We start from the raw sequence: 16,015 nt of genomic DNA, 5'->3' as shown, positions 1-16,015 counted from the left end.
TTAGTTTTGGGACTTATTTTGACCATTTTATTGATCAAGTACGTACTTTTTTTAAAAAAAGCATAAATCGCCAAAAACAGTCAATTTTGAATTTTCAAAAATTCGCCAAAAATTGAAAAATAAACTTGGGCAGCTGAAAATTTGGTTTTGAGGGTTTTAGATGATGCGCTTTCCAAAAATCGTGGTCCCGTTCAAATCAGAGTGTGACACCTCAAGAGGTTCCCTTGTCAGATTCAATCATGCTTAAAAGGGAAGACCCTATTGGACCTGACTAGATCAGATCAGATCAGGTTTGAACAGATATAATCCGATCTGTTCTGATCTAGGTCAGACCTCAATTTCTATAAAAAAATGACTGCTATCATGATGGTACAAAATTTTCATAACTTTTAAAAGACTCGCCTTTTCATGACAAACAAATTAGGCTCAATGGTATGATATTTTGTCTTTAAAATTTAAGGAATAATGGGAACAAAAAGGCTGACAGATGAACTTGAATTTTAATCTACAGGTTCTTAGATACTTCAATTTCAAGGATGGAAACTTTTTCTGTAGAAGATTTTTTGCTTGTTTCGAAGTGTAGATGACACCTCAGATTTGGGCTGGAAAGTAAGAAAATTCACCATTTCAATTTCAAGTTGTTTTTTTTTTTTTTTGGAAATTTTCATTGCCTATAGGACTTAGCTCTTATAATTTTATAGATAGGTCTCTATGTAAGAGAACCATTTGCCAGGAGCAACAATTTTTTTTGTTTTCAAAATATAGCTTGGTATATTTTTTTGATAGTATTATTTGATTCTGGCACAACGGTTTCCAAGAAAAACATAATTTCACATATTAATTCACAATATATTTTAATTTCTGAATTTCATAATAAAATCAGAAACCAAAAGGGGTACTTGAGCAAACTACTCCTGCAGTTGGAGTGAATATGCAACTTGTTTTGCACTAAACTGCTGAATAGCGGAATCACCAAATCCGCACTGCGTTTATGCCATCTCACACTCCAGGAGATCTCCAAAATACAAATCTACACCGTGTTTACTCTATTATACCAGTATAAACTCACAAAAAAAAAACGGTCTCATCTTTATGCTAACATAAGTATTTACATAATGTACCTACTATTGTCAATGAAGTTATTGATTGTGTCAGTATTATAAAGACAAGTCAAGTGGATAATACGTGTAAAATAATACTTAATTCATTAAAATAAGCTCGAGTAGATGAAATCACCTCCTTAATTACGCTTTTAATTATAACACTGTGACCATACCCCGAACGGAAAATTTAGATCTATCGTACTTTTATAAAAGAACTTCAAACTTGATTTGTGATCATCAGTCATTCTCATTAACCTATTCGTTCGAGTCGTTCATCTAACAAAACGTGTAAAAATGAAGTTCGTTCTAATTACGATTATATCTGTACTGATATCTAGTTGCTGGTCTGTGGATAGAACCTGGTGGAAGTATGCTACAATGTATGAAGTCTTTCTGAAATCATTCAAGGACAGTAACGGAGACGGAATCGGGGACCTTAAAGGGATCACTTCAAAATTGGACTATTTCGTCGATATCGGAGTAGATACCATTTGGGTGACGCCATTTTATCCTTCTTCAGGAGCTGATGCAGGCTACGATATCACCGATTTTTGTGGAATCGATTCTACTTACGGTACGATGGCAGATTTTGAACAATTGTTGAGAGAAATGAAACTTCGAGGTATGAAATATTACAACCTAGAAGCAATTTTAATTTTTAAACCTTATTAATCATTTTTCAATGCTTAAATCAACCAGGTCTCAATTTCATAATGGATCTAGTGATAAATCACAGCAGCGATGAACACGATTGGTTTCAAAAGTCGATCAATAAAGTCGATAAATATACAGACTACTACATTTGGGCAGATCCAAAAGGTTATGATAAAAATGGAAATCCTATCCCACCAAACAACTGGGTAAGATCATAAGAAGAAAATTCAGATATTTGTACATCGAGACAAGAGGTAAAGTGGATCGCAGAGGGAAAAAAAGTCAGAGGATTCAGACCAAATTCAGCAGACATTTTTATTTTGAGTTAAAAGTTGCTCAGAATTTTTTTTAGCTCCAAAGGTGCCCCTGGAGGGAAGATAAGGATCCTCAAATAGGATTTAGACCAAATTCAGCAGAAATCTGCATTTTTGATTGGAAGTTACTCAGAAAATTTGTTAGCTTTGAGGGTGTCCCTAAAGGGGAGATATGGGTCCTCAAAGGGGAAGAATTTTTGAAAAAAAATTGTTTGTTCTTGCTCCCCCTTTTGAGGACCCATATTTCTCGTTCGGCTTCAAGGGACACCTCCGAAGCTAAAAATTTTTCTGGCTGACATTCACTTCCATTGAATTTGATCAAAATCCTCCAACATTTTTTGTCACGATCGATCTACCCCCCCCCCCCTGAGGAGTCTTTCGACATTTCATGCAATAAAGAATCATTATCTACTACATTTGCAGCCCAGCATATTTGATTTTAACAAAGAGAGCTCCAGTTGGACTTGGAACGAAAAAAGAAAACAATTCTATTTCCACCAATTCGGAGTCAAACAACCAGATTTCAATTTACGTAACGACGAACTCAAGAAAGATCTCAAAGTGAGCACTTATCGCACCTTCGTACTCGATCCTTCGAGCCCTTTATGAATTTTTTTTTTTTCATGTATTCATAGGCTATCATGAAATTCTGGCTGGACAAAGGCGTGACATCTTTTCGAGTAGACGCTACGCCATTTTTCATGGAAGATCCTCTACTTCGTGACGACGAATTCGTCAACCAACTCACCAAGACCGCTGCTGGAACTGAGGATGGATTCACTTATCGTCTCAATCATCCGGATACGTACACATTCTTAAACGAATTCTATTTATTCCTTCGGCAATACGATCGAAAAAACAAGAAAGAACGTCAAAGGTATGCAAAGTCAGGTCAATTCGTTTCCTTAAGTACTAAAATATGCAACTATAATTACATTACTGTGAATTAGTGTGATGATGGCTGAAGCTTACGGGCATATCAAAATCATAATGAATTATTACGGAGTGGGAAAAATGCCAGTGGTTCATTTCCCTTTCAATTTCCAATTGACAAGACTCCATCAGTATTTCGATGCTCAACAGATGATGGATTATTTGAATATTTGGTTGAAAAATATACCCGAAGGAGCTGCATCGAATTGGGCTGTAAGTTGAACTAGTTTTCCAAACGGATATTTTCTACTCGAAGGGATTTTTAATTATATCCTGATCTTTGCTTCGATTTCAGCTCGGAAATCACGATCAAGGGAGAATTTTCAATCGATTCAGCAAAGAATACAATTACATTTTACTTACACTCGTGTCCATGTTACCTGGAACAAGTATTATTTATTACGGAGAAGAAATGACCCAAGAGTTTCTTGATTTTACACCAGAACGTAAAAAAGATCTGTGGGTAGAAAGAGACCATTTTCGTCTACCGATGCAATGGGATGATTCTTTAAATGCTGGTAAGGTAATTTTTTGATTCAGACACATTCCAAGGATATCTATTATACGAATACTTACATTAATTACGTAAATCAATACCTACATCTCAAATTTATAAAAATGTGAAGGTTTTACTTCGGCCGAAAAACCATGGCTACCGCTACACCCCAGTTACTGGCATAAGAACGTTGAAGCTCAAAGATTGCAACAGAACAGTAGTTTGAACTATTACAAAGATTTGACCTCAATTCGAAAAACACAAGTTTCCAAATTTGGTGACATGGAATTTTATACGATATCAAAATGGGTGCTAGCATTCACAAGGTGAATAAAAATTCTACAAATACGTGCTAATTGCTAAAATGTCCCTCAAATTGAAAAGATATTTCAATTGAAAAAATTATTTCTCCATTTAGAACTTATCATCAATCTACATACGTCATTGTGTTGAATTTGGGAATGGAGAGCAGCTTGGTCGATTTACACTCCAGCATAAGCAATTTACCAACAACTCTTCTTGTGGAAGCGGCAAGTCCTAATTCTGGATATAAAAAAGGGTAAGTCAAGTACAAAAATAATTTCTATCTATTTTACTTCCCATGAAATTCATCATAAATACGAATTTTCTCCCTTATAGCCTCATTCCACTATTAGATGTATTAATGATTGTGAAAAACTTCATTTTGATTTCATAGACAAAAATTCAGCACAGTTTCAAGTGGTGATAACTTCTCGGTTCTGCGACCACATTCCAGCGTAGTTCTGTCAACTGAAAAGGAATTATGATAAAAAAAATTCGAGGCATATGAGCGCATGTTTCAGACGTTCCTTTCAGAAATAAACGATCAAATTGGAAACTCAACTACATATCATTTTTTATTTTAATTATAAGTATTCCTGCAGGTACGTATTTTTTTCATTTTATGAACATTCATTATAATGTACGAGTAGGTAATTTAAAAAATACATCATAATAAAAATCTTTCAACAATCTGAGCATTCATTATTTTTAAAAAAATACATATACTTAGGTAAGATAATAAAAATATTTCACAACAAACATCCCAATCACCTACTTGAATTAATTGATAGAAATAGTTCTCTATTTGAAAATATTTAATTTTTCAAGGGCAATTGAGCTCGCAAATTTGAAAAAATTCAAACAAATGTTTTTGGGAAATTTTGTACAACAAAATGAGAATTTTACAATTTCTGGCAAAAAGCAAAATTTTTGGCAATTTCATCCAAACATAGAATTATTTAGCAATTTTTGATCAAAAAAGCGACATATAGGTATTAGGATTTGAAATTTTGTGTAAAAAACACACTGTTATAGCAAAGTGAAACTACTCGTACTTCGGAATTTAGGCAAAAATCGATACTTTCTATTACATACCTACTTCTGGCACGGGGATGTTTTTGTAATTTTTGGCGAAAAATCTCAACTTTGGAGAGCTCAATTTTAGAAATAGGGAGGGGGGTATTTTCCAGCAATTTTGCTGAAAACGAGATATTTTACTAAATGTTTTTTGACAAAAAGTACGATTTTTTTTGACATTTTTTATTGGTATAAAAGTGATACTTACTTATACAATTTTTATCAATAAAGCAAAACTTGTTATCTTAAAAGTGATAGGGATTAGCAGATGATAGTAGGTTCAATAACGATCGTGTTAATGGTCCATCTCATAAATATCACCTAAGGGGGGACATTTATTCGACTCCTAGCTAGCTCAGATGGGAGTCCTAAAGAGTAATCACTATACTTCTAAGTCATCAAGTACATAAATAATCAACATTTAAATACCATTTATGTACACAAGGTTTATTTTGAGAAGATATTCACTACATTGGCTACATTTATAACATATTGAGATATGTTATTACTTCGACGAATGTGCTCTATCTAAACAAATAGGATCGTACTTAAGGTACTTTTCCTAGGTGACTCATGCCAATTATACAAGGAATTGAGACCATACTGGCTGCGCAATGTACAACAACCATGTAAGCGAAATATGTCGAATTATGCGTAAGTGAGGAATCTCTGCTCCATCCCTTACGACGATAGACTTCATCTATTAATTACGATATAATTATAATTAATATAGTGGAGACACCACCATGTAAGTACCCACTTACCTAACACTGCTGACCATCTCACCACCTCTTTCCCTTAGCCTACCCCAATAATAGTGGCTGTCGGTGGCTGCTTTACTTCGAAGAGACTCACGTAACACACGCATCCCTCTCAATGCCTAGGTACATCTCGAGTAGACCGCAAAATTAGGTATAATCGTCGGATTAATACCATTGTAATTATTAACCAACGATTACGATTAGACTTTAATTTAATCTAGTCCACACGCAAGGTGGGTAAAATAATAAAAATAATAGTACTTAGGCCGAAGCCTGTCTTCGTATACAGATTACTCCCTGACCACATACTTTGACGAGGATCTTGCCACGGCCGATTGCAAAAACCAAGTGAAGAGACACTCGTATCACCAGAAGCTCGTGCCTCCTTGGTGATTGACAGATGTCTTTCACACCCTAATGTTTGAATACTTTCCCACGTACTCGGTACCTTTTATTACCCAATAAAGATAAATCACATCGCGTAAAAGGTAGCCCTAAGAATAATCACCAAGCAGGTGGAGGCAGATTGCACCATAACAAACTTTTTTCTACTTTTGGCAATTTTTGACAATTATTGCCAAAAAAAACTAAACTTTTTGGATGTTTTGGAAAAAAATAAAGACTTTTTTGGAATTTTGCGAGAAACCACAATTTTCAGAAATTTTTAATCAAAAAACGAGATTTTTTGACAACTTTGATAAGGGCCAGATGTGATACTATTTTAGTATTTTTGGCATAGAGCGACATATTTTTTCTTAGTTTTCTTCATGAAGTAGGGCCCAAAGTTGGGAAAATTGGATTTCGGAAAATTTTCCAAAAAAGTAATTTTGGTTACTTGAAAAGTAACCGAGTACGAGCCCTGAATTTTATCAATTTGAGGCATAATAGCTAATTAGTGATACTTTCATGAGAGGATTTTGGAATTTTCCAAATTTTTAAAAAATTACATTGGAAAATCTCACACTGGCTTCATTAAATTCGACATGCATATTTTTTGAACAAATACAACGTAAAAAGCTAAAATTGGATTTTAAACTTTATTTTTGCTATCCTCCCTCCTTCCTTCATTCCTTCCAATGTGATCTGTGGTAAATGTGAGCTGTTCTGGAGCCTTCACACTAGATTTTTTTAGTACATAATATAACGAGGCGACGTTTCAGAAAACACAGTTGAAAATATATGGATTTAACAACAACAAAAAATGAATTCTGGGCCCAATCAAAGTTGACGAATTTGTTGGAACTGAATTTTATTTAAGCTCATTTTATGGTTTCGATAGCTCAAAAAAAAAATTGCTGAAAACTTCACAACAAGTCAAAACTATCACCTATTAAATTAACATTTTAATCACATTTATACGTAATACATAGATAGGTACCTATGTACTTATACTTAATGTATTCTAAAAATTTATCAAAAATTGAAAACTCAAACTTGATAACGTGGAACTTTTACTAGGTAGTGATGTATATTTTTCAAGATGCATACTTATTCCATTCTACCTACTAATTTTTGTATTCGATTCAAAAGAGAGATTTTTCAAAAATTCAACTCGAAACATCCAAGATTTAAAATTGTTTCGCATGCTTGCAGCTTTCCAAACTCCTCTCTTATTCACATTCATTCGTATGTTTGGTTTTCTTTTCAAAAGCACGCACACGAACACTTATTCTGACATCTACTTCGTAATATCAAGCACTCTGGAAATATCAACAATTAACAAATCGTATAGGTAATAATTGTTATCAAACCACTTATGATAAATTCTTTCGCAACAAATATTCATCTACGTTTTCTTTTGTAGACGTAGTAGCGATATAAAGCAAAAAATCTCGTCTGAAGCACCTGAACTACGTATTTGGTGAAATGATTTGACAACTTTTCAATAAACATTTCCATCGAGCTATTGTTATTATACCCATATGCAACTATAGCAACAATGAATACGCACTCGTAGATAAATTTATCAACGCGACTAAGTATAAAAGTAAGTGGATATCCACTCCAGTAAGAAATTTTCAATCACTTGAATGGGGAAAAAATGCTTACATCAAGATGGATACACGTATTATTGGCGATGATCTAATTTTAATTTCTCATGATGTCAACATCTATTTTCGTCAACATCGATTTATCAGATAGGACTTACATGTACGTAGTTGAAAATGAAAATTTTCAAATAAAAGATACATCACTTCGAGAATGAAAATCATTTACATTCAAGTTAGGCTATCGACAAGTAGTCGAATACTTTGGCAAGAGAAAAACAATCAAAATCAAAAATGAAGCTCGTCGCTCAAATTTGTACATTTTCCTTGTTAATATTCGGTAGCAAAGCTGTGGATAGAAATTGGTGGAAACACGCCACCATGTACGAGGTGTTTCTTAAATCGTTCAAGGATAGCAACGGAGATGGAATCGGAGATATCAAAGGAGTGACTTCAAAATTGGACTACTTTGTCGATATTGGAGTAGATACTGTATGGATAACGCCATATTTCCCTTCTTCAGGAGCTGATGGAGGCTACGACATTACTGATTTTTATGGAATAGATTCCACTTACGGTACAATGGAAGATTTCGACGAGCTTATGAGAGAAATGAAACGTCGAGGTATGAACATACTTAATCACTTCATTTTGTCAGTTGGAAATGATTCAAATTCGTGTAACTCATAATTACTCAATATGCAGGTCTCCATTTCATCATGGATTTGGTGATAAATCACAGCAGCGATGAACACGAATGGTTTCAAAAATCCGTCAAGAAAATCGATCCTTATACCAATTACTATATTTGGGCTGATCCAAAAGGATATAATCAAAATGGCGAACCTATACCACCGAATAACTGGGTCAGTACTTATGCTTAAATTACACCATCACAAAGGGGAAAATTGCCTAAAATTTCTAATCCATTTCTTTCACCGTTTCATAGGTGAGCATATTCAATTTCACAAGACCTAGTTCGTGCTGGACTTGGAATCAGCAGAGGAAACAATACTATTTCCATCAATTTGGAATCAAACAGCCTGATTTCGACTTACGTAATGAAAACGTCAAAACAGAACTAAAAGTGAGTACTGGGGGCCTTAAACTTCCACTTTTTTTTTCAAAATTACACAAAAATAAAAATTTGTGCCAATTTTCGTATAATTTTCCATTTTAGGCACTGATGAAATTCTGGCTGGACAAAGGAGTATCAGCTTTTCGAGTAGATGCAACTCCCTTCTTCATGGAAGACCCTTTACTGCGCGACGACGTGCATATAGATGCTCTAGCTAGATGGGCAGCTGGCACCGAGGATGGATTCAGTTATCGACTCAATCACCCAGATAATATCGGATTTTTAAACGAGCTGCATTTATTTTTACGTCAATACGATCGAAAAAATAAGAAAGAAACTCAAAGGTATAATAATAATTGGACTTCAATCACTACAAAACGTGATATAAAATACTCAAAATTTTAGCGTGATGATGGCCGAAGCATATGGAACTATCAAAGTCATAATGAGTTATTATGGAACAGCGAAAATGCCAGCTGCCCATTTCCCTTTCAATTTTTGGATCACGACCTTGAAGAAGTATTACGATGCTCATGAGATGGTCGACTACTTGAACGTCTGGTTGAAAAATATGCCTCAAGGAGCTGCATTCAGTTGGGCTGTAAGTCATCAGAATTTCACTTCTTAAAATTATTTAATTCGTCGATAATCCTTTTATGCAATTTTTTCTGCAGTTGGGAAACCACGACCAAGGAAGAATTTTCCAAAGATTTAACAAAGAGTACAATTATATTTTATTAGCGTTGGTCACCATGTTACCTGGTACGAGTCAAATTTATTTCGGAGAAGAATTAGGCCAAGAGATGTTTGATTTTGCACCCCAGCGAGTCAAAGACTTATGGGTCGAAAGAGATCATTTCCGTAACCCTATGCAATGGGATAATACGTTGAATGCAGGTATAATTGGTCACATTTACCGACCTTTTTGAACCCCAATAATTTTTTAACCATTTTCAATAATGACTCATGACTGAGAAGTCGTCTCACAAACTAACGAAACACAAATTCATAATATTTCAATATCATACTTTTAGGTTTTACATCAGCTGCAGATCCTTGGATACCACTACATCCTGGGTACTGGAATTTGAACGTCGAAGCTCAGAAAAATCAACCAAGCAGTACCTTGAACTATTTCAAAGATTTGACCACGATTCGAAAAACAGATATTTTCAAATTCGGAGATTTAAAATTACTAACGATTTCTAAATGGATAATGGCATTTAGCAGGTAAGCATCAATTTGATTACATCACACGAGGCTTTTAAAATCTTGGAAATTGTTTTTTTTAAAAATAACATATATCTTTCATTACAGAACTTACAACAAATCTAAATACATAACTGTGTTAAATTTGGGTATGGAAAGCAGCATCGTGGACTTACACGCCAATATCCAAGATATTCCATCAACATTGACAATAGCAATTGCAAGTCCCAATTCTGGGTTCACTAAAGGGTAAGAATCTATAATTTACTCGTAATAACGATTGCATCAATCTGGGAATTATTTTCATTCTAACGTCACGTGCATTTTTTCAGGGAAAAATTAAGCAGTACACCAAATTATCCAAATTTGCCTGTACTTAGACCACATTCAGCTATGGTTCTCACTTACTGATCATTAAATAAGGAGAATCAATTTTATAAACTTTCATTTTCAAGGAAAGGAATCGAATCGAACCACCACAAGCAGATCTGATGGTTTCTATTTCCGTTAAGCATTGAGTAAATGGTTCATCATTTAAGAAACATGTCTTTCATTATTATTTTTTTTTAAAATTAATTTCACGATTCTCCACACAAATCACTATTGTATGTATAAGAAATAAAATAACTTACCGCGTTTTCCCGGTCTTCTTTGTATTTAATTGTTGATACTTCGATAAAGGTATTAACCATCTGGAACAAAGAAATGAAATACCCACATTATTAATATTATTGTAACTGATAATGTCATAAAAATAGTTAAAGTTGAATGAAAATTGACAAAACATCGCGCGAATATTGAGCGAAATATTTCAAAAATACTCAAACAAAAAAAAGTTGTCGAAAAGTACGAAAAACTGATCAATGATTAGATAATATGTATTTGGAAGATGACTCACAAAATTCCAAAATGAAAAAACAGGACTTCAGCATGGACTTTTGGGAGGGCATTTTTCAAACAGTTTACGACTTTTTTGTGGGAGAGGGAAGGAGGAAAGTTTAATATTTCACACGTCAATTTTTCGCCTTTTCAATGTGTTTGGAGATTTCAAGATTTTTTCGGGGGAATGAAGGGAAAGGGATCAAAAATACCTTGACCATTTTAATTTTTCACTGACAAGGCATTCTGTAAACACTTCATGACTTTTGGAAGAGGGGGGAGGGGGTCTACATTATTGTTTTTTTGATAGAAGAGGGAGGAAGGGGTTGAACAGTTGTACAGTTTTAACTGATAGTTTACAAAAAATAATCATATAGGTACTTGTAAACACTGAATAAGATGTGAAAACAAAAATAAGAATAATTATTTAATGCTAAATGTAAACAAAAGTAAATACATATATTATTTGTGAAAACTGAATAAAATTGAAGGGCTAATTGTGAAAGTCGCCCTAGTCAGAAGCAATTTTTGTACAAATCAATGAAAACGTTGTTGTCCTACTTCAATGGTAATGTAAAAAATTTATGGTCAAGTATTAAAAAAAACATCTTCAACTATCCAAGAATGCATTACAATACTCATTTTTCCCTTTAAAATTTATGAAATATGAAAAAAAAAAATGTTTAAAGTTGTGTGAACAAAAAAATGACTAAGGCGACTTTCATTAGCCCTTCAATATAAAAAACAAAAATTATAAACAGAAAGAAACAACCTTTGTATTCTAAACACAAACAAAAATTCAGTAAAATATATTAGCAAAGAAGCTAGTACTAGGAACAATAATTTTATCTTCATTCTTCAGTACAAGAATTAAATTTTAGCAAAAAACAGAAAACAATAAGATTTTTGGACAATTTTTAAAGAAAATGAGGCTTTTTGGAATTTATAGCAAAAAATGGATTTTTTTTTTAGCCATTTTGCTATAAATAAAAAATTGTAATATCATTCTTTACCACTACATATTGGCTTCAATTTTTCCTCATTCACTTGCCACTACTTATTGGCTTCATTTGTTACTATGTGTTGACTTTAATTTTGCCATTGATTGGTTCTAATTATGATACCATTTATTAGCTTGCCACTACTTGTTGGCTTCATTTGTCCCTATGTATTAACTTTAATTTCACCTCCATATGAGAGGGGTTTTGCGATAAGGGCCCTTGTGGTGATATTTCGATTTTTTCAGGAGAGAGGAAACATCGAATTGCTTTGATTTTTTTGATTTTTTTTTTTTTTGATTTTCGGGTGCAGTGTTGTCTTGCGCATAGGTTGGATGGGAAATTTTGACGAAATTTGTTCATCATTGCCTGATATCTGTGATTTAGAAAAGGGACCTTGTGGTGAACAGCCGAATTTACACAACGTTACAGACTACCCCGCAAAAAAATACCGAGAAATTCGGATTCGCCATGAAATTTTACGTAGGTAACAACAATAAAATAATTTTTCCATCCACCTTTTTTTTCTTTTTTTTAAAATCAAAAACAAACAAAAAACTTTGTTTTTCGATTTCCCAAAAATGTGAGTTGTTGAGTATTCATGTTCAAGTAATTTTTAAAATGAGAAGTTGATGAGATAGGCGAAATCTGATTGCACCATTCGATTTCTCATGAAAAAGTAAGTCGGAATCGCCAATAAAAAAAAAACATCGAATCACCACAAGGACCCATATCGCGAAACGCCTCTCATATATAGGCTTGATTTGCTACTATTTATTGGCCTCAATTATGCTACTACCTATTGTATTGACTTGCCACTACTTATTGGCTTCAATTATGCCACTACTTGTTGGCTTCATTTGTCCCTATATATTTACTTTAATTTGGCCTCCATATATAGGCTTGAATTGCCACTACTTATTGGCTTCAATTAGGTATGCCACTACTTGTTGGCTTCATTTGTCCCTATGTATTGACTTTAATTTTGCCTCCACATATAGGCTTGATTTGCCACTACTTATTGGCTTCAATTATACCTCCACCTATAGGCTTGATTTACCACTACTTATAAGCTTTAATAAAAAATAAAATTTGAATTTAAAAAAATAGATGAAAAAATTATATGTTTCTAACCTATTAAGTATGCACTAGATTTGAAACTCAATTTGAACTAACCTAAAAAAAATGAAAATAAAAATGAAATAGAATATTTGCATTTTTAAAAAAATTTGATAAAATAATTACATTCTCAGCCCATTGACAAGCTGAAAAAATGCATTTTTAAAAATGCTAATTTTTTACACACCCATTTTAGGTTTACTGTAAACTTCGAAACTTTCAAACAAGTTAAATTAGTAGGTATATAATGTACAGGGTGCCCAGAAATCTTGAGTACCCCTAAAAAAGTTTTCTACTAAAATACTTTGGTTGGTCACAGAGAATGATAATAATGATAGCACATGATTGGTTGTTGGACTGGAGATATAACATTCTATCAATTATATGCATCTATTTGACGTTGCCAACCTATATTTTTAAATGAAAAACTTTCTTTGGGGTACTCGATATTTCTGAGCACCCTGTACCTAATTAACAAGTTACCCATCAAAGCTACCAATTTTGTTATAAAATTCAAGTTTTAGCATAAAAATTTTTGAAAATCAATTTGAAATCGTGTTTTGTTCAAAAAAATTATACATATATTTCATTTTGTTAGTCATATCACAACATTCTCTATAAGGAAGATCAAATCAAATTTCCAATTCCTAAAGACCTGGAAGTAATTCAAAATCTACGTACATCTATTTGAAAATTCATAGAGATTTTCATGATTCAAACACATGCGATTGTAATTTTTAAAAATAGTGTTTCACGCTCAAAAATAAGTAGGTAGGTATCGAGAATAGGTAAAAATTTTAATTAGGATGAAAATTATAGTTCAAAATAATATAAATTGTGAAGATACATTTTTCAAAACTTGATAAACTTTCATATTGAAAATAGGTTTTTAGCCCATTTAGATTTCCTGCAACAATATTTGATTTCACAGACATTCTGATGATAAAAAATTTGAGCTTGAGCCTCAGAAACAGCTTGAAACCAGCTGCAATCAAATCGACATGACCGAAATAGAATGTAAACTAAATTTAAGAATCGCTGCACTGAAATACGGTTTCGAAATAACACTTTGACAATTTTTTCAAAAATGTGTGTAATCGTTCAAGTAGCCGTGCCGGTTAGTACCATTCTCCATCGTTTGATTTACTCTCCACATAAACGAAACGAGATATACTTGACATAAAAGTGTCTCCCAATCTTCTGTCAACCACTAGAATTTGGAAAGTCATCACAGAAGACGATTTTTCCTAGAAAAAAAAACAGTAATAAAACGGGAATTTTTAGTCGTTATTTAAAAAATTGCGGGAAAAAACGAAGAAAAGTAGACTGTTTTTAAAAAAAGTAAGACTTGAGTAGGACTTTCAGCAGTATATTTCTTAAACGCTTGAGATTTTTCAAGAGGGAAAGGGGGGGACAAATGTTAAAAAGAATTCAATGGGAAATTTTAAAATATTAATTTTTTGAAATAAAACGACGTTTTAAAGTAAAATAAGTAAGTAAGAGATAAAATAACAATTACGTAATTTGATAGGTATAGTTTTGCCTAATATTCATGAACAAAATTTTCATTTCTCTTTCAAATCTGTCATTTTTTTAATTATGCAAAAAGGGAAAAAAACTGGCCCAGGCGAAAGCTCTCGAAAATCAGTATTTCGAGAGGCATAAAAAACGATTATTTTTCTGTGTGACGAGTGACTTACAAAAAGTTTATTTTTTTTCAAAATTTTATGATTTGAAAAAAGAAATACTTACATTAAAAAGAAGAGCAAACAATCCCTAAGGGAGGTCAAAGGCTTCCAAAAATTAACGTTTTGAAAAGTAAACAAAAAAAAAAAACTTTATTCAGGGAGGAGTTTATTTTTCTGATTCAAAGTTTGAACATTTCTTGAATTTGAGCAATAAGTTTTTCGGGTGGAAAAAGAAGAGCTATAATAACAACTCGAGCGAAGTGAGAGCAAAAGCTCTTAAAAATGTGTAGGTAAGTTATTCAAGTTCTGAAAAAGTCGGAAAATGAGCCCTTTTCAACAAAATTTCCTCAACATTCCAGTAAAAGGAGAAATTAATTAAAAATTTGAAGTCCGATTGAAAAAAATCAGGACTTTTTGATGACAAGTAATGAAAAGCAGGACGACTGCAGGACTTGCAGGATTCATCGGCAAAAAGCAGGACTTTTGCAAGACTTGCATGGACACGGATTTCCACAAAAAAAAAAGGATTTCTGAAAATTCTGACCCAAAACTAATCGAAGTTAACGAATTTGTTGAAACTGAATTTTATTCCTGCTCCCACACCATTTTTTTTACCTCTCAATAATATCTTTCAGACTGGAATACGCCGATTTTTTAAGAAATAACAAGCACCTTATCAGCCATCAGGGACGAAGCTAGGAAATGCGTGTGTGCGGGGAAGGAGGAATGATCAACCAATTTGCTGAATAATTATTATAAAAAAAAATACCAACTTTACCGAATAAAAAAGTTTTTTTCTAATGTGGAATGTAATGTGAGAACTCAATTTTGCCAATCGATATGTACTAAACACATGTGGATAATTAGGTTACTAGATAACCCGCTTATCGCGCATACTGCGCTCCTCTTCTAGACATGAATTAATATTCATTTTGAAAATTTTGAAAGTATCTTTTTTTGCCTATAACTCCCAAAAAGTCTTGCTTTTTGCTAACATTGTTATTGTTGCTTTTTGCCGGAAATTGTGAAAGGTTATGGCTGTTTTAAGAATTGACAGAAAAAAAATTGTTTCACAGCAAAAATTCCAATAATTCTTACTTTTTCATCAAAAATTATCCAAAAGTGTAAATTTGTTATAAACTAGATGAGAATGATTTGGTTGGTAGGTTTGATTTTAATAAACTCTACGTGAACGCGGCGAAGAAATATTCCTTTAGTGGGGAATATTTGCCTTGATTCCCAGAATAGCTCAATGTGGGAGAGTTCAATCATTTAAACCTGCTATAAGTGCTATAACGATATTTCTTGATACCATTTTAAATAAAAACACAGCTCTACACCTTTCAATGATGTTTTTATTAGAAAATAGTTCAAGTCTAGAGATATTTATGTACAGTGTTATAATCTATGTTTTA

The 16,015-nt window shown here is 33.0% G+C and overlaps 2 protein-coding genes and 1 long non-coding RNA gene across 3 annotated transcripts in view; 2 read left to right on the top strand and 1 right to left on the bottom strand.

Annotated features, from left to right (window-relative positions):
- LOC135847534 (uncharacterized) overlaps positions 1-16,015 on the bottom strand; it is a 141,507-nt gene that overhangs the window by 116,512 nt on the left and 8,980 nt on the right. The window contains exon 2 of the long non-coding RNA XR_010559189.1: positions 10,549-10,608. This is a non-coding gene — a long non-coding RNA (uncharacterized LOC135847534). The remainder of the gene's footprint in view (positions 1-10,548; positions 10,609-16,015) is intronic.
- On the top strand, positions 1,355-4,431 carry LOC135846801 (maltase 2-like). Its single transcript, XM_065366083.1, has 9 exons — positions 1,355-1,725; positions 1,803-1,963; positions 2,495-2,632; positions 2,707-2,948; positions 3,022-3,217; positions 3,300-3,522; positions 3,631-3,826; positions 3,919-4,059; positions 4,198-4,431. Exons 1-9 carry the CDS (start codon positions 1,398-1,400, stop codon positions 4,286-4,288), a joined length of 1,716 nt encoding a protein of 571 aa, XP_065222155.1. The 5' UTR covers positions 1,355-1,397; the 3' UTR covers positions 4,289-4,431.
- Positions 7,873-10,554, top strand: LOC135847533 (maltase 2-like). Its single transcript, XM_065367095.1, has 9 exons — positions 7,873-8,254; positions 8,335-8,495; positions 8,579-8,716; positions 8,810-9,051; positions 9,113-9,308; positions 9,382-9,604; positions 9,742-9,937; positions 10,025-10,165; positions 10,249-10,554. Exons 1-9 carry the CDS (start codon positions 7,924-7,926, stop codon positions 10,325-10,327), a joined length of 1,707 nt encoding a protein of 568 aa, XP_065223167.1. The 5' UTR covers positions 7,873-7,923; the 3' UTR covers positions 10,328-10,554.

This window comes from Planococcus citri, chromosome 5, assembly GCF_950023065.1.
Source record: "Planococcus citri chromosome 5, ihPlaCitr1.1, whole genome shotgun sequence".
Lineage (NCBI taxonomy): Eukaryota > Metazoa > Arthropoda > Insecta > Hemiptera > Pseudococcidae > Planococcus > Planococcus citri.
Note: the sequence above shows the minus strand (reverse complement) of the source record. Positions and strands in the feature narration are given on the sequence as shown.